Here is a 26,623-nt window from a genome sequence, read left to right on the forward strand (position 1 = left end):
ATGTGTATGGAAATGTAGTGCCGACAGCTCAGGTACTGAGAGGAAAGTCTGCTTATCACCATCTGTTACAGAGGCCAATTATATGTGTATGGGAATGTAGCGCCAACAGTTCAAGTACTGAGGGGAAAGGTTACTTTATGCCATCTGGTACAGAGGCCCATTATATGTGTATGGGAATGTAGTGCTGACAGTTCAAGTACTAAAGGGGAAAGGCTTCTTATCACCATCTAGTTCAGAGGCCATAGGCGCAGTCTGTGACAAGCTCCCAAGAACAGTCATGTGTCTATGTATACATTTTTTTTTAAAAAGCAATGAAATTCCATAGAATTTCACATGTCCCATTAAGGCTTCTTAGACATGATCTGAAATTTCACAAAACCTACTGAATTTCTGACACTCAAACTTCAAAAAGCAATGAAATTACAATAACTAAGGCTGACGCCTTAATGGACATGTTCCTTGCGCAATACAGATTGGTATGCCATCACACCCTGTGGTTAACTGCAGATGCAGCACTCTCAGAGTGAGATTGCTGTCACTAAATGGGGGAGCTGCTAATTCGCATTATGATCACGTCTTAGAAGCCTTAATGGGACATGTGTAACTGTAAGGTTTTTTGTCTATGGAATATATATATATATATATATATATATATATACTTACACACAGATAAAATGCTGAGTAGCACTGGGCCTCTCCTTGTGCCCCCAAATATTGGATACCAGGGGGAGAATAGTAAAATGTATTGCAAACACAGCCATTGACTGTGACTTTATGTTGGTACCTGTTAAACTACAAGCACCATAGGTGTGCACAACAGGTGTATTTCCCATATTGAAGGTCAATGTAGTGCCCCCATTAGTATAGAAGTTTATAATGGTACCCCTAGTCCCATACCTCCCAACTTTCACTGAAGAGGGACAGTTGGCGTGCCTACGGTAGGCGTCCAAAAAGGGGGCAGAGTTTCAGGAAAATGGGGTGAACCTCCTGAAAGCTGTCCGGAGCCTCCCGGCAACCCCCATTTACGTCACTGTTGGGGCGTGCCCAGCACTCACCGAGATGCTGGGCAGCCCCCAGGCTCTCCCTACACTGGTGAACAGATGCCTCGCTCATGCACACGGCATCTGTTCTCCTTCTGCTTACCTACTGCTCTGCTATGCAGAGCAGAAGTTTGTGCTCCCCCCAACTTCCCCCCCACAGCGGGACAGTCCAAGAAAAACGGGACTGTCCCGCTGAATGCGGGACAGTTGGGAGGTATGTAGTTCTATAGTATTAGTGATATATAGCACTGACCCCAGTCTTGCAGAAATAGTGTTGACCCTAGTCTTTATAGAAAATGGCATTGTCCCTAGTCCTATAGAAAAATATATATTATTGTCCCCAATCCTGTAGAAATAAATAGTACAATCATTGACCATATAAAAATAAATAGTACTGTCATTGACTCTATAGAAATAAATAATAGAGCCTAAGAAAAAAAATAATTAATTTACCCCATAAATAATAGTAAAAAAGTTGCCTCCATAATTGATACTTATCTAAAATCTCCTTTTTTTTTGTTCCAATGTAAATAAAAAAAACTCTATGTACAGGCTGCTTTCCAGGAGCACCTGATGTGAAATGAGTTAATTTTCGATGAGCATGTATACTTAATAGCCAGTCATCCAATCTGAAGTGGTCTTAAAACACTGTAATACAGTGAATAACATAGTCAGTAAGTGCATGCTAGCATATGTAGTGCGACCAGTATTTCTTAACATTTTTTCCACTAGTTCCCAGTGACTAAGGGTACAAAGTGAGACCAAGTAACAACACTTGTAAAGTTCCCACAAAATGTCAAAGTCAGTACTACTAGCACTAGCACTAGTCTCATCCTCTACTTTCAAAATGCCTGCTTTATCGTAAAACACTATGGGGTCTATTTACTGAGCAGTATTAGGAGACTGAGTGAAAAGTGATAAGAAAGTGATAAGGTGCCAGCCAATTAGCTCCCAACTGTCATTTTTCAAATACAGCCTGTGAGATGGCAGTTGGGAGCTGATTGGCTGGCACCTTATCACTTTTCACTTTGTCTCCTAACACTGCTTAGTAAATAGACCCCTATGCCCTATGTATCCATGGAAGTGAGTAGATGTCAGGACTATTTTAGTTTACATTGTGGAACTTTTATTTGAATGATTTTATTACAGGTCTAGCTAACCTGTAACTCTCTAGCTGTTGTGAAACTACACATCCCAGCATGCCCTGTCACAGTTTTAGCATTCCCTAATAGCAAAACTGTGGCAGGCATGCTGGGACCTGTAGTTTCACAACAGCTAGAGAGCCTCAGGTTTGGCCAGGCCTGTTTTATTACATTTATTTAAATACACCAAGAAATGCACTTGTCATTGATAGAATAGGCTGGAGCCTGGGACAGATGGAAAATCTGTCCCCTCCTAAACACTGCCATCTTGATCTACTAATCCATGTAATTTCCTGTAGAAATCTAAGTGCTTTCATGCTGTAATAGGTAAAAACGGAAAACGCACTGCAGTTGATGCATGTTTTTCCTTTGGTAATGGACCAATATTATCCGGTTATGATTTTCTTGTTACCATACTTCCTGAGACATATTGATGTCTCCTGCCATCTAATGGTTTCTTTTCATAATTAACAACACATGATTGGATGCTTTTCATTAAGCTGTCATTTATCCATTGGAGAGAGCAAGAGTTACTTGATATTAATACACTGATGCTCAAAGCATGAGCGTGCATGCCCTCTACTTTACATTATAAATACAATGATCATACCAGTGCTGGATAGGACAGCTTCCACATATGAGACATCCACTTCAACATAAAATCCTCACATGTTGCTATTCTACTCATAACAACTTACGATTTAGTGTTGACTGTTAAAATATCTATAAGACAAATACTTTTGTTTAGAATAAAATTGTATTATTGTAATATTTCTAGATAGCTAGGAAAGCTTATACTAGTCGCACATGACTTTTACGTTTTTCTTGTCTTATCACAATGGGAAGTGACTGTCATTAAAATCATTAGGTATCATGTAATTGTATTGTGTCTCTTCTTGATTCTAGGGTGTTTCAGGTCCAAAAGGTCAGAAAGGAAACCCTTCCTATTCATCGAGGGGAATTAAAGGACCAAAGGTAAGAGGAAATGTACTGTAGATGCTAATCTGCCGTTCATTGGTATTTTAATGAGTAGGTGCAAATGCATTATGCTACAGTAGGTACAATATGCATACAAACCTAAATAACATTTTACATTTCCACTTTTCTCCCCATGTAATCTCTTCTCATAGTCGGTGAGTGGTGGGGTTTTATTAATAATACGAATTGCCCTGCATGGTGTCAGCAGTGGCATAACTAGGGTATTTGGAGCCAAGGGCAAATTTGAAAAGGGAGCCCCCCCCCTCCCAATGTGTGCGTGCCGCAGGCGCGCACGTTAAGAAAAATGGGCGTGGTCACTTAAAAATGGGGTGTGTCAACATGACACACCCCTTTATTTTCACACTGAACATTCCTATCCATATGCACCTTAACCCCAGTAGTACCCCTTATACAGTAATCCCAGTATGCAGTTGTGGTCCCTCTTATGCAGGCCCATAGTAGTGCCCCTCATACAGTATCCCCAGTAGTGGTCCCTCTTATACAGCCCATAATTAGTTCCCCTTACTCAGTACCCCCAGTAGTGGCCCCCCCAAATGTAGTGCCCCATGTAGTGTTCCCCCTTATGCAGTGCCCCCAGTAGCAGTCACCACAATGCAGTGCGCCCAGTAGCGGTATCCCCTTATGCAGTGCCCTTTATATAGTGCCCCCAGTAGTAGTCCCCCCCCATGCAGTGCCCTTTATATAGTGCCCCCAGCAGTAGTCCCCCCATGCAGTTTTCCCAGTAGTGGTCCCCCTTATGCAGGCACCCAGTAGTGATCCCCCCTATCCAGTGCCCCTGTAGTGGCCCTTCCTATTATTGCCCCCAGTAGTGGTCCCCCCAGTGCAGTGCCTCTAGTAGTAAGCCCCTTGTATAATGCCCCCAGTGGTAGTTCCCCCCCCAAGTAGTAGTCCCCAGTAGAGGTTGCCCCTCCCGATTAAGTGCCCCCAGTAGTAGTCCTCCCCCCAGTAGAGGTCCTCCCAATAATGGAGCCCCCAGTAGTAGCCACCCCTCCCCCATTGTGCCCCCACCCCCAGTAGAGGTCCCCCCAGTAGTAGCCACCCCCCTCCCCCGTTGTGCCCCCAGTAGTGCAGACAGGTTTAAAAAATATATATATAAAAATATACTTACCTGAATCCACGCTGCTGCTCCGGACCGCGACACCGCTCCCGCCGCCGCCACCCGCCAGTCCTCCCGGGCTGGCGCGCTCAGCATTATGGGAGAGACGTCATGATGTCATGACGTCTGTCCCATTACCCACTGCAGGAGCCGGACGGAAGCCCGGCTCTTGCAGTGGGTGCTGCAGCAGTCAATGAGAGTCTATCTGACTCTCATTGGCTGCTGTTTAACACACGCATCGCCGCCAGCGCTGGCGGCGATGCGTGTGTTATGCACAGCCTGAGCCCGCCTCCTAGCGCTATTGGGCAAGCGCTCAGGAGGAGGGAACGGGCTCAGCTGTGCAGCACAGGACCGGCGCTGGAAGCCTAGCGCCGGTCCTGTGTAAATGTGTAGCATAACAATACAAATGTTATATATGCGGAAATGCCTCTATTCCCACCTTCTTTGTTTCCTCAGAAGACCTAGAAATCCACAGCTATAACATAGTAACCAACTATATATTTGTTATTATTAAATCCCCAGCTTGGTCTCTATTAATAAATGTCTAATTGAGTGCAGTTAAAAAATAATAATAAATTGCTCTTATTGTTAAAACTCTGGTCTTTTTTTTATTGAATATTTTTATTAAACAGTTTTGTAGTGGTAGAATAAGAGTTATCATCGTTAGAGTGAAACAGTAAACACAAGTTGTATAAATACTCTCTGGTCTCTGACTCTGGCTGGTCTCTTTTCTTTAAAAACTCTGACTCTGGCTGGTCTCTTTTCTTTGAATTATCTCTAACTGTGGCTGGTCTGTTTTCTTTATATGGGTCTCTGACTCTGGCTGGTCTCTTTTCTTTAAATAAGCTCTGAGTCTGGCTGGTCTCTTTTCTTTGAATGATCTCTGACTCTGGCTGGTCTCTTTTCTTTATATTGGTCTCTGACTCTGGCTGGTCTCTTTTCTCTATATTGGTCTCTGACTCTGGCTGGTCTCTTTTCTCTATATTGGTCTCTGACTCTGGCTGGTCTCTTTTCTCTATATTGGTCTCTGACTCTGGCTGGTCTCTTTTCTTTATATTGGTCTCTGACTCTGGCTGGTCTCTTTTCTCTATATTGGTCTCTGACTCTGGCTGGTCTCTTTTCTTTAAATGAGCTCTGACTCTGGCTGGTCTCTCTTTTTTATATTGGTCTCTGACTCTGGCTGGTTTCTTTTCTTTATATTGGTCTCTGATTCTGGCTGGTCTCTTTTCTTTATATTAGTCTCTGACTCTGGCTGGTCTCTTTTCTTTAAATAAGCCCATCAGCTTCTATGGGTAACACCATCAGGAAGAACGTGTTACCCACCGCACTTATGAGAAATGCAGTCAAACCTGCATTTTTGGGGTTTGGCCGCATTTTTACCATTTCTGCATCTCGCCCCTGATGATATGTCGCCCGATCTGGCGGATCGGGCCAACATATCGTCCATGTCGGCAAGTGTGTATGCACTATGACCGACCATACGTGCTCCCGCTGGGTCATTCATTGCATTGACAGATTGAGCCTACATGCTGCTCAATCTGAAATTTTATGAAAGAGCCCATGCTTGTGGAAGCGGCAGGTAAACAATATATCGTGCTGTTGTTCACCAGATTGTGCAGTGTCAAATGACGGCATGATATGTCATTTATCTCATCTTGTGCCGACCGTGTAAACACATCGTCTTGTGTGTACCCGGCATTACTCTGGCTGGTGTCTTACTCTGGCTGGTGTCTTACTCTGGCTGGTTTACTCTACCTGGTCTGAATCCTGATGATGGAAGCCCAACACGGGATTTAAGATAGGTGCCGAAATACCGATGCCTCTCTTAATCCCAACGCTGGAATACAGACAGATGCCAGCCCAAACGAGGTAAGTCGGGAGCATCTTAGCTGGTAGCCGTGGGGGGGGAGTGTTAGGTTTAGGCAGTATATCGGGGTTAGCGTTAGGTTTTGGGGGGGGGTTAGGGTTATGCACCACTGGGGGGGTTAGGGGTTAGGTTTACTCACGGGGGAGACTTTGGTTGGGGAGGGTTAGGGTTAGGCTACAAGAAGGGAGGGTTAGGGGGAGAAGGGGGAGGGTAAGTATACTTACCTGAGCCCTGTCGGGATACCGACCATTGGGATGCCGCTAACGGTATTTTGACATTCCCGCTGGCTGGACTCTTTTTCTGCCTTGTCACTTACTCTAAATGGTCTCTCACTATGGCTGGTCTCTTATTCTAGATTATATTTTGTTCTGGCTGGTCTCGTACTCTGCATGGTCTTTTACTGAGGCTCATCTGTTACTCTGGTTAGTCTCTTGTTCTGATCGGTCTCTTGTTCTGATCGGTCTCTTGTTCTGATCGGTCTCTTGTTCTGATCGGTCTCTTGTTCTGACTGGTCTCTTATTCTGGTTGGTCTCTTGTTCTGGCCGGTCTCTTGTTCTGGCCGGTCTCTTGTTCTGGCCGGTCTCTTGTTCTGGCCGGTCTCTTGTTCTGGCCGGTCTCTTGTTCTGGCCGGTCTCTTGTTCTGGCCGGTCTCTTGTTCTGGCCGGTCTCTTGTTCTGGCTGGTCTCTTGTTCTGGCCGGACTCTTGTTCTGGCTGGTCTCTTGTTCTGGTCGTTCTTTTGTTGTGGACGGTTTCTTGTTCTGGCCGGTCTCTTGTTCTGGCAGGTCTCTTGTTCTGGCCGGTCTCTTGTTCTGGCCGGTCTCTTGTTCTGGCCGGTCTCTTGTTCTGGCCGGTCTCTTGTTCTGGCTGGTCTCTTGTTCTGGCCGTTCTTTTGTTCTGGCCGGTCTCTCGTTCTGGCTAGTCTCTTGTTCTGGCTGGTCTCTTACTCTGGCCTACTCTAGGTTGGTGCTCTCTGGCACAGCAACATGGCTTTGCACTTCTCTTCTCTTTCTTCTAAACACCCTGTGTCCGTCTCTGATTGTGTGGCTTCAGAACATGAGAACCATGGGGTAGCAATGGAGCAGCTCAGCGTATTTGCTTATGAAACCTAGCCATGAAGGGTTGGGTATATTAATTAGACAGGAACAGCTGGGGCCTTTCAACTGGGCTCCTTACATAGTCAAGTGGGGGCGCTATATGTTCCGGTGCTCTTTCTTTCCTCTGAATGATTAAGAATTTCTACAAATGGGTATCCCGGATTATGTGGGGGAAGAGGTATGACAATAGTGTGTACAGACCTGAGCATTATCAAAAGTGACCATCTGATAGTGCTCATGTCTGATGAGCCTAATTGATTCCCAGGATACCAATTGATATAAATGAGCTTTTATTACATCACATTATGCTCATCTATAGAGATTTTTGGGTATATTTACTAAGGTGCGGGTTTTTAGAAGTGGTTTTGGTGCCCATAGCAACCAATCAGATTCTACTTAACATTTATCTAGCTCCTTCTAGAAGGTGGATAATAGCTAGAATCTGATTGGTTGCTATGGGCACCAAAACCACTTCTAAAAACCCGCACCTTAGTAAATATACCCCTCTGTCTTCTCATAGAAAACTGTCAATTTGATTGTTAGATATTTCATTAGAAGTTCCGGTAATCTTACAACTGTGTGTTTTGCATTGTTCTAGGGGGATGATGGACGCAATGGAGAAGATGGTTATCCTGTATGTATATTTTCTTTAATGCTCTGTTTGTAATATGTAGTTTTGGTAAGATTTACATAGAAGGGTCACAAGTCATGCTGCTTACAAATCGACAGAGAACCCCGACCTACAGTTAGAAGGGTGATCAGCTTTTTTAAAAGGCAAAATTTAGAAAACTTTAATATATTTTTATCAGTATTAATGCTGAAAACTATATTTCACTCATTATTTATATTTAATCATATTAATAATTCTGTCTAATTAACTAATATCTATTTATTTTAAAGAAATAGTGCTTCCAACAGACACATTTACTAGGAAACATCATATTATACACAGTTGGCAAGTTTTGAACACCTCATTTATTATTTTTAAATCCAATTTTAGTATAGAATGTCCATTTTCCCATATAATTACACATGAAAACCACATTCTACTTTGAACAACCTTTTTCCCTATTACTTTCCATTAACCAAAAATGTCTCTTGGTTATTGGAAAGTTGTTCAGCTTTGTGGGTGAATTTGTCATTAGCTGCAATGGCACAAAATACTGTTGACTTAATCATTGCTCTGTTTTAAAGCAAGGAGCACGGGGAAAACCTGGCCCTCCCGGTCCTACAGGGCTCGCAGGAGCATCCGGATTACCAGTAAGTAGATCGCTGACAGGACACTTTCTGAATATAATTTCATCTAGTTCTCATATCACAGCATTGACAATTTTCATTGCACGTTATTTTTGTAGTAAGGGGTGTATATGTATAGTAAGGGGTGTACATTTCTATACAACTGAGTAGTAATGCTAGAAAGTTACATATAACTCATTCATTGTAAATTCTCAAAATATCTGAATATCTCTTAACTTTAGGGTTTTCCCGGATTACCTGGCCTTCCTGGTCCAGAAGTAAGTTGTTATTATTATTATTATTATAAATAGTATCACTTTAATGCTCTTTATTAAAAAATATGCTCAAAATATTGTTCAGGAAACAATTGTGTATCCAAAAATCAATTTCTACTCCCTACTCTTAAGAAGTTTCTACATGTGTCTTCTTTTACAGGGAAGCTCTGGACCAGATCCTCAGGGAGAGAGAGGAGACAAGGTATGTACCATTATTCTGACATCTTTGCAATCTCACTGTGACAATGTGTTATCCTTGTAAATGGTATCTTCCTGTCTTTTCCTTACTGTAATGATCCGATCTGTGAAACACTATTCCCACCTTCCATATAACCCCTCCCAGGCCTGTGCACAAATCGTTAGGAAGTTAGCACAATTGCAATAGGAAAATCAAAGACATAAATAAATGTGTTATCAAGTGTAACTCTGTGGGAAAGTAGGTTATACTTTATTCCTTTTTCATCCATCTGGGGGATGCCATTACCTCTGGGTTATGTATAGTGAGCTGTGGAGTCGGGCACTAACTAATTGAGACTGGCTCACACCCCCTATATAACCCCTCCCCTTTCACTAGAACTTCAGTCTTATTTTTAGTGCCTTGGAGTAAGGCACTAGCTTGGTCCTAGCTTTTAGTTAGGTTTAATTTCTTTATATTTCTGTTTGGTTTGGGTACTTAGTTCCTGGCAACAGGCGACAAGCATTAGCAGAGTGGGCGTTAGATAGAAATAGAGGTTTGTGTGAACCCTGTATCCCACTCTAAAGACGGCTCCTGGGAGATTCACCAAACTACATAGTCCCTGGGGCTCTCTCCATACCAGACACACATCTGAGGGGGCCGCTGGCAAAAAGGTAAGCTTGATACATTTTATATGTAAAAGACCTTGTTTGCTGTACTTACTGCTTCCCGGCACACCGCTTTAGCAGAGCGGCTGGACATGTTATTACTCACGTGGCAGCAGCTGTAGGGTCCCAGTGCATGCGCCTCCCCGGGCTTCCGAAGCACCCGTCTCTTTGAACCCCCTGACGGTTCCTCCCGGGGGGACCTCTGGCTGAGGCTACAGAGCAGAACATGCTGCCGGCTATTGTGGGAGAGGAAGGCTCGTTGAATACCCCCATGACGCTGTGCCGCTGCACGTGCAGGTGCGCCGTCTTTGATGTCATCACTATGAGCCGCAGTAACATCAAAGTTCTCTGGATGGAAGCGCTGGTAGCTAGGAAATGCCTATGATGAAGTCTGGCATCCCGACGGCGTGCCCGGCCATGCCTCCTCCAGGTATTTGAGTGACAGAGGCTCATGGGGCTTCATAGCCACGGCCCAAACATTATTTTTTTCAGGTGTTTGAGCGCTGCTGGAGTTCTGCTTGGCAGAGACTCACTGCAAATTACAGAGGGATTGCTGTCTATTATCAGATAAACAGTTAAACTGGGATTATTACTTTGGGTATTAACCTTTGATCTTATACTGTATATATAAGCACCTTTACTTCACTATTTCTCAGGAATTTAGGCAGTAAGACACATTGTTTTGTACTGAAGATTCTTTGTTTGTCTTTGTTTTTTTGCAAGTGAAAGTGGACTTCAAGGAGGCAATTTTTTTGCATTTAACAAATAGGTGATTTAAGGGTAAATTTACTAAGAATCGAGTCTGATCAAGATGACAATCTCTGGTTAGTTTAGGCATGTTTCTCATCAAGCAAATTTACTAAAGGCAAACTCTGGGGAGTTTGGGAGAGAGTTCTCTTTTCTCACTCGTAAAACTCGGGTGAGATCGCAAACTCGAATCTTATCACCATCAGGCAAACTCAGAAGCACTTTTCACATAAAAGATACTGCTTGCAAATTTACCAAGAATAGAGATGACAATCACGGGTGAGATGACAGCAAACTCTCTACCAAATTGAAGTTTGAAACACTCACCTCTGGAGCTGCGAGTTTGCCAGAAACATACACAGATCAGTGTGATTTGTGTATGTTTCTGCCTGTAAATATTAAAAATAGTTTTTTGGATTTGTTTTAAATTATGTAGGGTCCCCCCCCAAAAGCCATAACCATCCCCGGACTTGTCAGCCAGTCCTGGTTCTGAAAATTATGGGGAACAAAACGAGTAGGGTTCCACCGTCATTTAGGAACCAGCACCAGGCTGCAGGGCCAATACTGGTTTTAAATATAGGGGGGAAAAAATGTGTAGGGGTCCCCCTATATTTAAAACCAGCACCGGACCCAAACTGACCGGGGTGTAATGCCACAGCCAGGAGACCCCATCACCAGGTCTCCATGGCCAAAGCATTCTAACCCTAAGCTGGTCAGGCCAAGCTTGGGATCACAGGGGAGGTGGGGATCCCCCCAAAAAGGGGTCCTTCCTCTCCCGAAACCCCAGGCTTGGTCTGAAGCCCGGGGCTCTTCCCCGCACCCCTAGAAAACTATTGAATTTTACAGTGGAACTACAGCTGCCAGCATGCCTGCCCTTTTGCCCTTGTGGAACTACAAGTGCCAGCAGGTGGCCGGCACCCATACCTCCATTATAAAATAAATAGTTAAATAAAGACAGTACACACACACCGTATACAGTAAAAGTTTATTACATAAACCTATCCCATTCATTCATACTTACCTGCTGCCAGATGTTCACGTCCCCTTGTCCCATGTAGAAATCCGTTTGGATGTTCCTGAAAAAAAGATTCTATACTCACCTCCATCCTGGCACCTTTTCTAAGAAAAACAACAACAAAAAAAATCCTTTATTTTGGTTTTTTTTCTATTTAAACAGTGCTACACTTTTTCCAGTGGAATTTAGGTAGCTATCTGTATTGGTTAGAATTGTCTTTCTCTCTCTCAATATGGAGAAGCCAGACAAGGGTTCCAAAAAACTGTCAGTCACTTTTTATACTTGTACAAAATGTGATAAAAAGTTGCCAAAAGGTTGTACGGAATCAGGGTCGCTCTGTGCTGGTTGTTCACAGCCACCTCCTCCCAGGAAGAAGGCGAATTGGATTATGACTGGCAGGGCCGGCTCCAGGGTTCGGAGCACCCTGTGCCGGCCATTCAGAAGGCGCCCTAACATCGCGTGCAAATTTGTCGGCGTAACCTAATTACCATAGGCCACGCCCCCTGTGTAACGTTATTTTGAGGCGTGGCCGCATGTGGCCCGATGCGTGTTTCCCCTAGAAGGCTTTTTGAAGGGGGCGAAATGCGCATCGGGCCATGTCTCTTTGGGAGTCCCTGTGCAGAAAGTGAACTCCTGCATCACACTACCTCCAGTCCAGCCAGCATTTTTTTCTCTGCCCCCATGCACTACAGACAGGTATTTCATCTTCACTGACAGCAGAGATAGTACTTTCTTTCTTCACTGTGCCATGTTACAGGGACTCTCATTCCCAGTCCAATATTTATATAAGACTGGCAAAAGCAGATCCCTGTTCCACTAAGCACACAGGCAGTACCATTTCTTTTAAAGCACATTTCTGGGGGCACATTATTTTACATATATTTTTTATACTGAGGGACGCCTCAGTCTTATTATAGCAATTATTTCTGGATGGGAGGATTGTGTGTCATGCTGCATTATAAATGAATTTATCTTATGCAGTTCTAATGGTTATGATTTCATTAATGTTTACATATATTTGAATATTTGCCTATACATGTCATCTTTTTTAATTATCAGTATATTAAGCTTTAATATGGATCCCATCTGGTAGTTCCTGTCATAGCCTACTTTATCCGTATTTCAACAGGTGAATGTTTGAGAAATATATCTGCATTAGCACATAACACTTTATTATAAACATTATTATTCATTGTTTGTTAAAATTGGGTGCTTTTCAATTGTACAAACACGTGGTATATATCCTACTTATTGTTGCACTTTATATTTTGCATATAATATCTGCCAGTTATATATGTTCTTTGTGATAAGTGTTTATGATGTGTCCTACATCACTGAGCCATCTCTCAGCATAACATATTAATATTGCTGAGATTTATTATTTAATTATATGTGATTTACAATTTTTTTCTCTTTGTTGGTTGTTGGATTGATATGAACACTTGTTGTAATATTTTTTTATTTGTGGGATTAATTGTCAACCATTTATTTATTTGCATTTGCACTTTACATGGTTGTTTGTTCATAATTGTGGTGTGTTATGAGGACCTGTTGACATAATTACTAATCGTGAGAATATATTTTTTATTTTATTTATTCTTATTTTTTCTCCAGCACTTGATACAGCTGTTCATTTATTTATAACCATGATTGATATTTATACATTTAAACAATATTATGTTCCATGCTATCAGATGTGATTAACTCATGTTTCATTTGACCCTTAATTGTTTTCTCTATATGCTGTTTAATTTATTGATACTCTTTTCAAGGATTTAATTTATATTTGAAGTTTTCAGTTTAACTTCATCATTTATATATAATAATTTATATTTTTTTTGTCAGTTTACCTTATTCTTTTAAACGTAAAAACAAAAGTTATCTTTTATCTGCAAAGTGTGCCCCATTTCAGGGAGTTGTCTTTTTCTTCTTTTTTTACTTTTGTATTCAGGTTCATTACTTCCAAGGGAGCAACTTTGCTGTTACATTTACTCATTTTGTTCTTTATTTATAGTTCATTACTTCCTCCTAGCTGAGCCCCAAATATTTGCCTGTGCTACGTACCTACCTTTCCCATATTTCCCTTCCCCTTTATATAGTATATTTACAAAGAGTTATGGTAAGTTTGATGAAGAAACAAAGGGACAAAAGAACTTCGGGGTATCTATTGCTGTGACATTTAGACAGCTGTAAAACATACATGACTGAAACATTTCTCCAAAGAAGAGTTTTTGGTGATGAAAACTTTTCTGAATAGGGCTTAGCAGAAAAGTTATAATGATTGTCTTTGAAATACTGTTTTTCAGATTGTCCACATAGTATCCTTCTTTCAGAGCAGGGGAGGGGAACCTTTTTTCTGCCGAGGGCCATTTTGATATACAGTCAGGTGCATAAATATTGGGACATTGACAGAATTTTCATATTTTGGCCTCTATTAACCACCACAATGGCTTTGAAATGAAACAAACAAGATATGCTTTAACTGCAGACTTTCAGATTTAATTTAAGGGTAATTACATCCAAATCAGGTGAACGGTGTAGGAATTACAACGGTTTCTATATGTGCCTCCCACTTTTTAAGGGGCCAAAAGTAATGGGACAAACTAAACGATCCTAAATCTAACTTTCACTTTTTAATACTTTGTTGCAAATCCTTTGCAGGCAATTACAGCCTGAAGTCTGGAACATATAGACATCATCAAACGCTGGGTTTCATCCCTGGTGATGCTCTGCCAGGCCTCTACTGCAAATGTATACAGTTCCTGCTTGTTCTTGGGGAATTTTCCCTTCAGTTTTGTCTTCATCAAGTGAAATGCATGCTCAATCGGATTCAGGTCAGGGGATTGACTTGGCCATTGCATAACATTCCACTTTTTAGCCTTAAAAAATTATTTGGTTGCTTTTGCAGTATGCTTCTGGTCATTGTCCATCTGCACTGTGAAGCGCCATCCAATGAGTTCTGAAGCATTTGACTGAATATGAGCATATAATATTGCCCGAAACACTTCAGAATTAATTCTGCTGCTTTTGTCAGTAGTTACATCATCAATAACTACAAGGGAACCAGTTCCATTGGCAGCCATACATGCCCACACCATGACACTACCACCACCGTGCTTCACTGATGAGGTGGTATGTTTTGGATCATGAGCGGTTCCTTTCCTTCTCCATACTCTTTTCTTCCCATCACTCTAGTACAAGTTGATCTTTGTCTCATCTGTCCGTAGGATGTTGTTCCAGAACTGTAATGGCTTTTTTAGATGTTGTTTGGCAAACTCTAATCTGGTCTTCCTGTTTTTGTGGCTCACCAATGGTTTACATCTTGTGGTGAACCCTCTATATTCACTCTTGTGAAGTCTTCTCTTGATTGTTGACTTTGACACATATACACCTACCTACTGGAGAGTGTTCTTGATTTGGCCAACTGTTGTGAAGGGGTTTTTCTTCACCAGGGAAATAATTCTTCTGTCATCCACCACAGTTGTTTTCCGTGGTCTTCCGGGTCTTTTGGTGTTGCTGAGCTCTCCGGTGCGTTCTTTCTTTTTAAGAATGTTCCAAACAGCTGATTTGGCCACACCTAATGTTTTTGCTATCTCTCTGATGGGTTTGTTTTGATTTTTCAGCCTAATGATGGCTTGCTTCACTGAGAGTGACAGCTCTTTGGATCTCATACTGAGAGTCGACAGCAACTGATTCCAAATGCAAATGTCACACCTAGAATCAACTCCAGACCTTTTACCTGCTTAATTGATAATGAAATAACGAGGGAATAGCCCACACCTGTCCATGAAATAGCTTTTGAGTTGATAGTCCCATTACTTTTGGTCCCTTAAAAAGTGGGAGGCACATATAGAAACCGTTGTAATTCCTACACCGTTCATCTGATTTGGATGTAATTACCCTCAAATTAATCTGAAAGTCTGCAGTTAAAGCACATCTTGTTTGTTTCATTTCACAGCCATTGTGGTGGTGAATAGAGGCCAAAATATGAAAATTCTGTCAATGTCCAAATATTTATGCACCTGACTGTATATAACATTTGCGTGCCTGGTTCAGTCCACGCCCCCTCCGTATGATGATACAAGGGGTGGGGCCACAATTGCCGGTGATTACAGCAATGCACGGAGCTATAAGGGCAGCGGAGTGACTGTCTGAAGCATCCTAAGGACGCTCCAGGCGGCACTGCTGCATAGATTCTGGCTGCAGGGTGCCATTCTAGACACCCTGTTAGCCAGATGAGGCTAGCATAAAACAGCTCCAAGGGCCAGACCAAATGATCCCGGGGACCTGAGGTTCCCCATCCCTGTTTTAGAGCATAAGAGCAGATTTAAAGTTTTGGTATTTAGTTAATGGCAGCAAGTCTACATTTTGCAATCTTTTTCTCTTTGGCCTCTCTGATATTCAAGAGGAAATGTAATGGAGTGCAATTTTAAGTGAAATTATTATTTTAATTAAAATCGCTAGTCTTTGCTGCAATCTCTCCAAACAGCCCCTCTCGGCATGCCTGGTCCCGTGAGACTCTGCTAGCGCCGGGCGTCTTTATTGCCAAAAATGCAATTTGATGCAACTAGGACTCACCAGGAGACTGTGCTGATTAATTTTGATATGCAACGACTTTATTTATTTATGTATTCTGTACATCGCAACATCTTCTGGTATGGATATGCTTTGTTTGGGAGACAGGACTACCAGCAGTAAAATTATTTAATGGTGTACAATCTCACACTATACTTTAGCGTGCATACTATTGCCATGCATTGGCACTTCTGCATTATAATTACACATATTTTGTGCTTTCACACAGGGAGACACTGGTCGCCAAGGCGATGCAGGACCTCCAGCATCCACCGGTGGAATACAATACCAATATTTTCTGAAAGGGTTCATAGGAGATCCAGTATGTACCTCTATTGAGTATGCCATGTGACTGTGAGTTAAAGAATGACTGGAACTACAACATGTGATAGTAGTCACTTAAGGACAACAAAGGTTATTCAGTTCCAGATTAACTCAGGATCCTGGAGCTCACAGTTTTGATGTCCTTGTTCTTAGCATTGAACTGGTTTGGCAGATATATACAGGCCTGATTCAGAGATGTACACAAACCCTTAGGCTTACTCAGATGGGCGATGCTGCAATCATTGTGATCAATGGTCGCACTGTTAATCCAATCCTATGACTTTGAACGCAGGCATCGGATATTGGATGCCGGCAGGAAGTCTCTTTTCCCTTCCGAAGCCCCCTGCAGGCATTAGCATATTTTTGTACAGCAGTTGCGTTCAAAAGTGTACAACCCTGGATCAGGTCCTACACTCCTCATCAAAAGTTAGTAAAGCGTTCCTTGTGATGTCACTGGCTCCCAATGAATGTACCAAAAGCAGTGCTACCGCTGGGGCTCATTTACAAACCAAAATACTTGCAGTCCCGCAGAACCGTTCATTCAGTGCAAATCTACATATTTATCTACCTAGCACATATATAGGTGGGCCTGATAAAGAGTTTAATGTAAATTGGGTGCTTGTTGCTCCAAAAATGCATGCCTGGAAACAATGTGAATATTTTCCCATATGCAGAGCTGTACACATCTGGAGATGCGACCGGCCCCATGTATACTCCAGGTTGTCTGCTTGTCAACATTGTACCCACTTCCTCCTACCTTCTACTAGGTGCAAAAGCTATGCCTCCAAACAAGTGCATTTACACTTACATCCAACTCTGCATAGCTGAAGTTTCGTTGACATGCCCTCACAGAACCTTGCCTGCGTGCGAATGCCCCATTGCTGCCCAGTTATGCCCATTCAGTGGCACGTAGAGATGTGACTGAGTACAGCTCTGAATCGCCCTTAGTCGTGAGGGACATGGAGATATAGCTTCATGTGAATCCAGTACTGGGAGCTCTTCACATGAATGGTAGCTAGAAGGAGCATAACTAAAATGTACTATGTCATACCATAATAACCAACCACACAACACATCAGTTCCTTTGGTCATTAATGACCAAGCTCTGCTCCATTTCGACCAAGTTAGACAATTTGGTTAATTACCATGGTAATCCTTCTTTCTTTAAAGAAATGCTATAATTACATCCCCAGTTGAAAAAAAAAAACAATCTACATGTCTTCGTTTGAAACTAAGATGGGTCCAGCTGGCTATGCTGAAATCTGAGCCTGTCATTTTGCAGGGGAAAATCAGTAATATCCCAGTAGGTTTTGATAAGGAACTCATCCGGTGCAGTATACGTTTTCCTTTCTCCAAAAGCATTCTTCCATTGCCATATGCAGCATCTGCTCAACGCGGTGAGCGGAACACGTCTCTCAACTGTCCTGGTGCATGGGACAGTCTCACTAAGCCAGGGCATTTGGAAGGTATGAGTATAAATTAAACTGAACTCATCAATAGCATGACCCCACACAGATTGCTGCTCGTGTTTATGTTATTCATTACTGAGATAATTGTTTCATTGGTGATAATGTATCATGTCTACTTAGGGTTATTTTGGTCAACCTGGAATTCCTGGGAATCCTGGATTGCCTGGTCCACCTGTAAGTTTAATCAGTTATTAATTTGGACTTTTTTGTTATAGCCGTGTGTGAAAATATTGGATGCTGCGTTTTTCATTACTTATTATATTATGTACTGTTTTGTCTTCTGTAAGGGATTCGGAGGCCTGGGAGAGAAAGGGGAGAAAGGAGTTCCTGGACTTCCTGGTTTAAGGGTAAGTACCATGTATCTCAATGGGCTGTGCTCTAAGAGTGCAACATACATCGATGGCCCGATTCCCAGTTCTACCGATCCAATGCACTGATCGGCGATCAAAAACGCTGATCTACAGACATCGATGAACGGCGATCCATCAGTGAATCGGGGAAAAACAAAATGTTACAAATCCCAGACTCACCGATCCTGATCATTTTTTGGTCGGGATCATTGGGATGAGTCTTTCAAAGATTTCCAACATGTTGGATTTCCCGATTCCCAGACCCCGGCATCAGCAAAATGGGGAATTTGGACAATCCATTGTAGATGTATGGGCCCCTTAAGAGTATCTGGATGTATATATGCCTGGCATAGACTTGCTTATTTGCGAGCTGGATGCATCTGCTAGATGCCTTTTACTATATATGTATGGATGCAAATATGCTATTTTTATGTGCAGAGTTTTAAAGCTTTTTTTTGTACTCATATGCATCACCTCAGCATGAGGATTACTAGCAGAGCTTTGCATAGAGGAGAGAGTAAGGGTTCTATTTTTGTATGTGGCACATGATTGGCTGTGAGCTGTGCACAAGAAATCATGTGCCGCCCTATACAGTCATTTACAACATTTCCTCTTTTCGAGGCTCTGCCATTGATCCCTGTCAAAACACTACCAGTATCAAATAAATGGAACTTCACAACTGATACATTTTCATTAATGACTAAACATGTGTGAGGGCTCTCCCCAGTGGAATGTAGTGTAACCCTAGAAAGCTAACCTTAAAAAAAAAAAAAGTTTCAGAACAGCTCGCATGTGTCTGTGATACCCGGGAAGATGAAAAATCCATAGTATACAGAAAAATTATATTTATTGAACAATGGTGCAATACATGGGAAAATAAAGATTTTTTCATCAAATACAAACAGAACAAATCATTGCCCGATGTTCCATGCATATGGTATGATGTTTTTTGGTGTTTTTTCGATGGACACATTCCACATCTCTTGGGTTTTGTTAGACCTGTATTGGTTCCAACTGCTGGTGCACTTTTTAGCAGAATGTTCTGTAACAACCTTTTAACTGAGCAAGGTAAAGTTGCCACTTGAATTCATTGGTTCATCCATGGTTCCATTAGAGAGAAAGCCAGTTCTTCCAAATACAAGTGCCTTTAGATAGGGTTTCATTGTCTTTCATTCTGTTAGTAGTGTGGATTATAAAGGAATTTATCCCTGCAGCATTTAACATTCAATAGAAAATGCATAGTGGCTGTCTTCTTGTTTTGCTACTACAACGTGCCGACCCACACATCTGGTCAAAGGTATCAACACCTCCCTTGGTTTCATTGTACATCATCATTATTTCAGGCTTGCTAGTGGACACAGTCAACAATTTTTATTTCCAGCATGCTTGATAGCAAAACCTTAAACCTGTTTCTTTTGGGCCGGTATGACACCATTAAAACAGAAAACCGTACGGTGTTTTTTCTTCTCCAACATGATACTAGGAATGTGAGGTTTTTTTGGGGGTACAGCAGTTTTTCATTTGTGGTTATTTTTTACCTTTCAACATTTTCTGTATGGATGTCACAACTGGATTTACCTTCTTCAATATGAAAATTACTATTATCATCATCCTTCCTTTTAGCTGCTTTCTGCTTTTTAGCGGTTTTGCCACAACAGCTAAAACTTCATCACTAGAATCAGAACTTGTTTCAGGTACAAAGACTGTCTTTCTACACATACAGTATTTGGGCCTGATTGTTGTTGCAAGCTACTGCCATGAGGTTCATCAATCAGACCTTGGCCTTAAGCTGGCCACACATCTAAAGATTATCTGTCCAACCAGCCAAGTAGTTGATTGGTTGGAATGAAATCTGGTAAGGAATACAATCAGCAATTTGCTCCCAAAAGCTGGAAATTGGACCAAAACTGCTTTTTGAACAAATAGTTTAGATCAAACATTTAACAAACTTGTCTAAACGACCATTTTCATCTGTTTTCTGGCATTTAGGAGCAAATTGCTGACCATCATTTACTCCTATACGTTACCAGATTTTCATTCCAACCAATCAACAAGTTGGCTGGTTTGTTGTAAGTTGGTCTAGTGTGTGGCCAGCTTTAGGCTTAGGATCAGGAGAATAATTGTCATTATTTCCACTTTCATAGTCAGTTGATGATAGAGCATGACTTTCCACACAGTCTTCATCACTTGGGTCTGATTTAGATGTGGGAAAAGAGTAAGAAAGAGCAAGTACTGTAACTGTGCATCTTGCTAAAACCATGCTGCACTGCAGGTGGGGCAGATTTGAAACGTGCAGAGAGAGATAAATGGTGCATACACACGGTCAGATTTTCCTTCAGATTTGTACAATAACGATTTTAAAAATCGTTCAATCGTTCATATCTGAAAGAAAATCTGACATGTGTCCCTGCAACGATGAACAATGCGCGTTCCAGTTTGTCAGATAACGATATCTGACATCTGATGTGTTTGCAGTCAGATTTGGTCGATTTTCATTCATTTTAATACTGTAAAAAATCGTTCGTAGTTCATGAAATCGTTGGTAAAATCGTTCAAATCGTTCGTAGTTCATCATTCGTCGTTTGTCTGACAGATCTGATTGTGTATATGCACCATTAGATTTGGGAGGGGTGTGTCCAAACTGAAATCTAAATTGCAGTGTAAAAATAAAGCTGTCCAGCATTTGTGGGCTACATGCAAAAGCAGCCAGTATTTACCCCGCATGCAAAAATAATGTATGTCTTTGCACATCTTGCATTGCTACATGGTTTGTCCCTGTACACAGTTACTTGCTCTATCTTACTCTATTCTCAAGTCTGAATCAGGCCCTCAGTCCATCACTTCCATACATTGCATCATCACTTGGCTCTTCAAACAAAATTCTGTTCCACTTTGAGGGTTACAATTTTCTTGGACTTGCTCTTAATCGCCATTTTGGTTGGGGGAAAACGGAAAAAGTGATCCACTTTCTGATTATGCCTAAAACCTGGAAAAAAAATTAGTACAAAAAATTAAAAAATTTAATTTAATGCTAACTATGGGTGTCAGAGACCTATAACATGTCATTACAGGAAATCTATTACTATGAAAAGTTAGAAATGGCCGGGTGTGTCAGACATTGGCTAACTTTCTAGGGTTAAACATAGGTGATTCCGTTCATAAATATTTTTGCTTCTTCTAGGGCTTTCCTGGACCAGATGGATTTAATGGGATTCCTGGTAACAAGGTACTGAGCTCAAAACATCTTAATTTGATTCATATAGGGTAAATGTAAAGAAAATCAATAGCATTTTTCCTTTCAGCGGACAGTAAAACTACATACATTGGAGCCCATTCCCAGTCTCCAGCCTCCCAGTTCTTTGCTGAAATATACTATACACTTTACAACATAGCCCTAGTATAAATTTTTACTTTTTGATGCAACTGCTCATTGAAGCCTAATTTGTATAGCCACGTACATTACTTATGGCAGTAAGGGAACAAAGGTGGTTCCTGTATTTCAAGTATCATAACATTATATATATATATATATATTGTGATAGGATCATTGGTAAAGTGGTCTGTGGCAGGTACATTTGTCCCAGATTCCTGTCTTATGTGTTTTAAACCCCCAGGAGAAAGTCTGCAGTATAGCAGGCTTGAGTTTCGGCTTTTTGAAGAGCCAGTTTGGGACCTGGGGGTTGTGGGTGAGAGGAGAGGGAGGGCTCCACCCACGGCCACTCCAGGTTTTTGTTCTCGCAGCCTGGTAACAGGCTTGTTAGGGTTTCCACCTGAGAGTGGCCAATATAAGCCTAGTGTGTTGAGGGCTGATTGTCTCACCTGGGAGAGCAGACAGGGAGTTTGCTCAGAGACACTTGAAAACCTAACTGTGAGTGTTGTGCTGTGCCTTTGTTGCTGGCGAGGGTATTAGGCCCTGCCAGGTTCTGGTAGTGAGGGAACTACCTGTGAAGTTAGTGCCCCGACAGGGCTAGGATTTATGTTTATGTTTTCTTTATGTTATTTCTGACATTGTACAATAAAGACTGGCGCCGACCAGCTTGTACTTGCATCCAGACTGGTGTGCTGCTTCCCTGCTGCTGTGTGTGTGTGTGTGTAAGGAAGGAGTCCTCTACCCAGGAGAGGGACCCCCTAACCTAACTGTGTCACAATGTGGTGGAGAATGCGGGCTACCACACACACTAAAGTTGCAGCAAGAGGAAAACTTTCCATTTAAAAAATTAAAGGGACAGACACCCAATTTGTGAGTGTGGAAATAACACTGTGTCCTTGGAGTCCCATAGAGGAGGCGTCAGCCAATGCTCAGAGAGGCAAGGTTCAGCTTCCAACCTACACCCCAGGACAAAATGGAGGACATTATTAAGGCCTTGCTCCAAGCTACAGCAGCTCAGCAGGAATCTACCAGGGCTCAGCAGGAAGCTACAGCAGCTCAGCAGGAGACTAACAGACTTCAACAGGTCTCCATTGAGGAAACCCGCCAGGCCTTAGCAGAAAACAGCCAGGCCATAAGAGAGGTGGTACAGCACCTGGTTGCCCGGCCCAGAGATGTTGCTACTGGTCCTCCCACCCCCACTCACTCCGTACGAGCCAGTCACTTCCTTCAAAAGATGACTTCGGGCGATGATGTGGAGGCCTATCTAGCCGCATTTGAAAGAACGGCCGAAAGGGAGAGTTGGCCCAAGGAGCAGTGGGCAAGTCTGGTGGCACCTTTTTTGTCTGGGGAGCCACAAAAAGCATATTTCGACTTATGCCTGGCTGATGCCAAGGACTATAAAAAACTAAAACAGGAGATCCTAACTCGCTTGGGAGTCACCACCTTTGTTCGTGCCCAACGGGTCCACCGCTGGGAGTTCCATAGGGACAAGCCTCCACGTTCACAGATGCATGACCTCGTCCATCTGTCCTCAAAATGGCTACAGCCCGAGACGCTGACGGGACCACAGACCGTGGAAAGGGTCGTGATGGACCGGTACCTGCGATCATTACCTGTAACTCTGCGCAAGTGGGTGAGCCATGCAGACCCTAAGTCCGCGGACCAGTTGGTCGAGCTGGTGGAGAGGTACGTGGCGGCTGAGGAGCTGATGAGTATGCCCCACCGAGCCCCGATGGCGCACCGGCGAACTCCCACAGACACTGGTAAGACTGTTCCAGGGGAGAAGGGTGCTGGGCGTTGGAATGTACCTAAGACTGAGGGTGTAGAACCTGGAGACAGGCCTGCCAGGCCAGGAAGGTTCTTGCCCCGTAAACGACTAGACATTAATATGACTCAGTGTTTCCGATGTGGTGGCTTCGGCCATATTGCCGCTAATTGTTCACTTACAACTGAACCTATGCAATGTGATACTGCTCATGTCTACCGCATGGGGTCTTTCTTTGCACAGACAGCCTGTACAGCTGACCGGCAGGCTGAGACTGATAAGCACATGTGTGTACTCACTGTAGATGGCAACCGAGTAGAGGCACTGTTAGACTCTGGTAGCTTGGTGACACTTATAAAAGCTGAGCTGGTGAACCCCTTGAGGCATACAGGGAAAACTGTTGGTGTGACCTGCATACATGGGGATACTCGATATTATGTTACGGCCGAGGTGAACATCGAGACACCATGTGGCTCTGCTATAGTTTCTGTGGGTTTGGTGCATGGTCTGGTGTACGATGCAATATTGGGGAGAGACTTTGCTCACTTCTGGAAGTTGTGGGAAAGCCGTTTTGTTCCAGAGGTGAACAACCCCGATCCATTTGAGAAGGTTGTCGATGTAGTGGAAGAGGGAGTTTCTTCTGAGTCAGAGTTATTCCCTTTTTCTACTATGGTTGACGAACTAGAGAATGCGGAACGTGACGGTGGCCCGCCAACTGATGTGCCTCCCATTGAGGTGGGAAGTGTTGTTGGGCCAAGTGATCGTCTGCCTGATTTAGAGGTCAGAAGAGAGGTCTTTGCCGTGGAGCAGTTGAATGACCCTACTTTGGTAAAAGCCAGGGAGAATGTAAAAGTAGTTGATAGTAAACCCGTAGACCCTGATAGTACTTTGTCCTATCCCCACATGGCAATGTGTCAGGATTTGTTATATCAGGTGACTAAGAAGGGGGAAGATATTGTGGAACAACTAATAGTTCCCAAAGCCTACAGAAGAACAGTGTTGGATCTGGCCCATGGTCATATAACGGCAGGCCATCTAGGGGTAGAGAAAACCACTGAGCGAATAATGCAGAGGTTTTTCTGGCCCGGGCTTCATAAAGAGGTGTCTGACTTTTGCGCATCCTGCCCTGAGTGTCAGTATCATGCTCCCAGGCCACATTTTAAGGGTCCACTAGTTCCATTGCCTATTATAGAGGTGCCGTTTGAAAGAATAGCGATGGATTTGGTTGGACCCTTAATGAAGTCTGCCAGGGGACACCAGTATATTCTGGTCATAATGGATTACGCTACCAGGTACCCGGAAGCGATCCCGTTGCGCAATACATCAACCAAGACCATTGCCAGAGAGCTAGTTCATGTCTTTAGCAGGCTGGGTATACCTAAGGAGATACTAACTGACCAGGGTACACCGTTTATGTCAAAAGTCATGAAAGAGTTATGTCGCCTGTTCAAAATTGAACAGTTAAGAACTTCGGTTTATCACCCCCAAACCGATGGGCTGGTCGAGAGGTTTAACAAGACGTTAAAACACATGCTTAGGAAAGTGGTCGACAAGGATGGTAGGGATTGGGATTACTTACTGCCGTATTTATTGTTGGCCATAAGAGAAGTTCCCCAGTCCTCCACCGGGTTTTCACCCTTCGACTTGTTGTATGGGAGACACCCAAGGGGGTTACTAGACATTGCCAAAGAGACATGGGAGGGGCAGTCTAGTCCTTACAAAACCATGACTGAGTATGTTTCTCAAATGCAGGAGAGAATTGCTGCGGTAGTGCCGATAGTGAGAGAGCACCTGGAACAGGCTCAACAGGCACAACAGAGGGTATACAACCGCAATGCTCGGTTACGCAGCTTTGCTCCTGGGGACAGAGTGTTAGTATTGGTTCCCACTGTGGAAAATAAACTTTTGGCTAAATGGCAAGGGCCCTTTGAAATCTTAGAAAGAGTGGGGCAGGTCAATTACAAAGTTTACCAGCCGGGGAAAAGAAAGCCGGAACAGATATACCATATAAATCTGTTAAAGCCCTGGAAAGATAGAACGGCACTGTCGGCCGTCCGAGCCCCTCCAGTAAATCCAGGGCCCTTAGTTCCCAAAGTGACAGTGGCAAAAACCCTGTTGGCAATTCAACAACAAGAGGTCAAGGAGTTTCTGATCAGAAATAGGGTGCTGTTCTCTGACGTACCTGGGAAAACCTCGGTCATTAAACATGACATCATCACTGACCCAGGGGTTAAAGTTAATCTAAAGCCCTATAGGTTGCCAGAAGCACAAAGAGAATCGGTGTCGAAAGAAATTAAAAATATGCTAGAGTTAGGGGTTATTGAAGAATCACATAGTGAATGGTCAAGTCCCATTGTGTTGATTCCAAAGCCCGACGGGAGTGTGCGTTTCTGCAATGACTTCCGAAAGTTGAACAGTGTTTCAAAATTCGATGCCTACCCGATGCCAAGAGTGGATGAATTGATTGAGAGACTAGGGACGGCAAGGTATTTAACCACTCTTGACCTAACCAAAGGGTATTGGCAAGTACCGTTAACCGAGAGCGCCAAACAAAAGACAGCTTTTTCAGCGCCAGAGGGCTTGTTTCAGTACAAGATGTTGCCCTTCGGGCTACATGGGGCACCTGCTACCTTCCAAAGAATGATGGACAGGATTCTAAGGCCCCATAGACTGTATGCGGCTGCTTATCTGGATGACGTGGTCATTCATAGTCCTGATTGGCAGTCTCACTTACCCAGGGTACAAGCAGTTTTGGACTCCATCTATAAGGCAGGTTTGACAGCCAACCCAAAAAAGTGTTGTCTAGGCATGGAGGAAGTAAAATATCTGGGATACACCATTGGCAGAGGCCTGATAAAGCCTCAACTCAATAAAGTTGATGCCATACAAAACTGGCCACGGCCTCTGAATAAGAAGCAGGTGAGAGCCTTCTTGGGAATTACGGGGTACTACAGGAGGTTTATACCCAACTTTGCCACCATGGCAGTCCCACTGACTGACCTGACCAAAGGCAAACAAAAAGTCATGGTAGAATGGAGTCCTGAAGCGGAGAAAGCTTTTCAGGAGTTGAAAGTAGCGTTGTGTTCCCAACCAGTCCTGATGACTCCTAATTTTGACAGGGAATTCATAGTACAAACCGATGCATCAGAAGTAGGTATAGGAGAGGTCCTGTCCCAGAACAAGGAGGGTGAGGAACACCCTATTTTCTATCTAAGCAGAAAGTTGAATGTACATGAGAGAAACTATGCCACAGTGGAGGAGGCGTTGGCCATAAAGTGGGCGTTAGAGGCTCTCAGGTACTACTTGGTTGGAAGAAAGTTCAAATTGATCACTGACCATGCCCCTTTGAAGTGGATGTCCGAAAATAAAGACAGTAATGCGAGAATTACGAGATGGTTCTTGGCGTTACAAACTT

General features: G+C 43.0%; 1 protein-coding gene across 3 annotated transcripts in view; it reads left to right on the forward strand.

The window, feature by feature from the left end:
- Nucleotides 1–26,623, forward strand: part of COL4A6 (collagen type IV alpha 6 chain) — a 367,236-nt gene that overhangs the window by 237,189 nt on the left and 103,424 nt on the right. For all 3 annotated transcript variants that reach the window (XM_088482857.1, XM_088482856.1, XM_088482859.1), the window contains 9 exons: nucleotides 3,089–3,157; nucleotides 7,838–7,873; nucleotides 8,434–8,499; nucleotides 8,718–8,753; nucleotides 8,911–8,952; nucleotides 16,160–16,252; nucleotides 17,844–17,897; nucleotides 18,011–18,070; nucleotides 21,255–21,299. In XM_088482857.1, coding sequence (XP_088338983.1) covers nucleotides 3,089–3,157; nucleotides 7,838–7,873; nucleotides 8,434–8,499; nucleotides 8,718–8,753; nucleotides 8,911–8,952; nucleotides 16,160–16,252; nucleotides 17,844–17,897; nucleotides 18,011–18,070; nucleotides 21,255–21,299 — 501 coding nt within the window. The remainder of the gene's footprint in view (nucleotides 1–3,088; nucleotides 3,158–7,837; nucleotides 7,874–8,433; nucleotides 8,500–8,717; nucleotides 8,754–8,910; nucleotides 8,953–16,159; nucleotides 16,253–17,843; nucleotides 17,898–18,010; nucleotides 18,071–21,254; nucleotides 21,300–26,623) is intronic.

The sequence above is a fragment of the Taudactylus pleione genome, unplaced genomic scaffold (assembly GCF_031769625.1).
Source record: "Taudactylus pleione unplaced genomic scaffold, aTauple2 ptg000296l, whole genome shotgun sequence".
NCBI classification, from domain to species: Eukaryota; Metazoa; Chordata; class Amphibia; order Anura; family Myobatrachidae; genus Taudactylus; species Taudactylus pleione.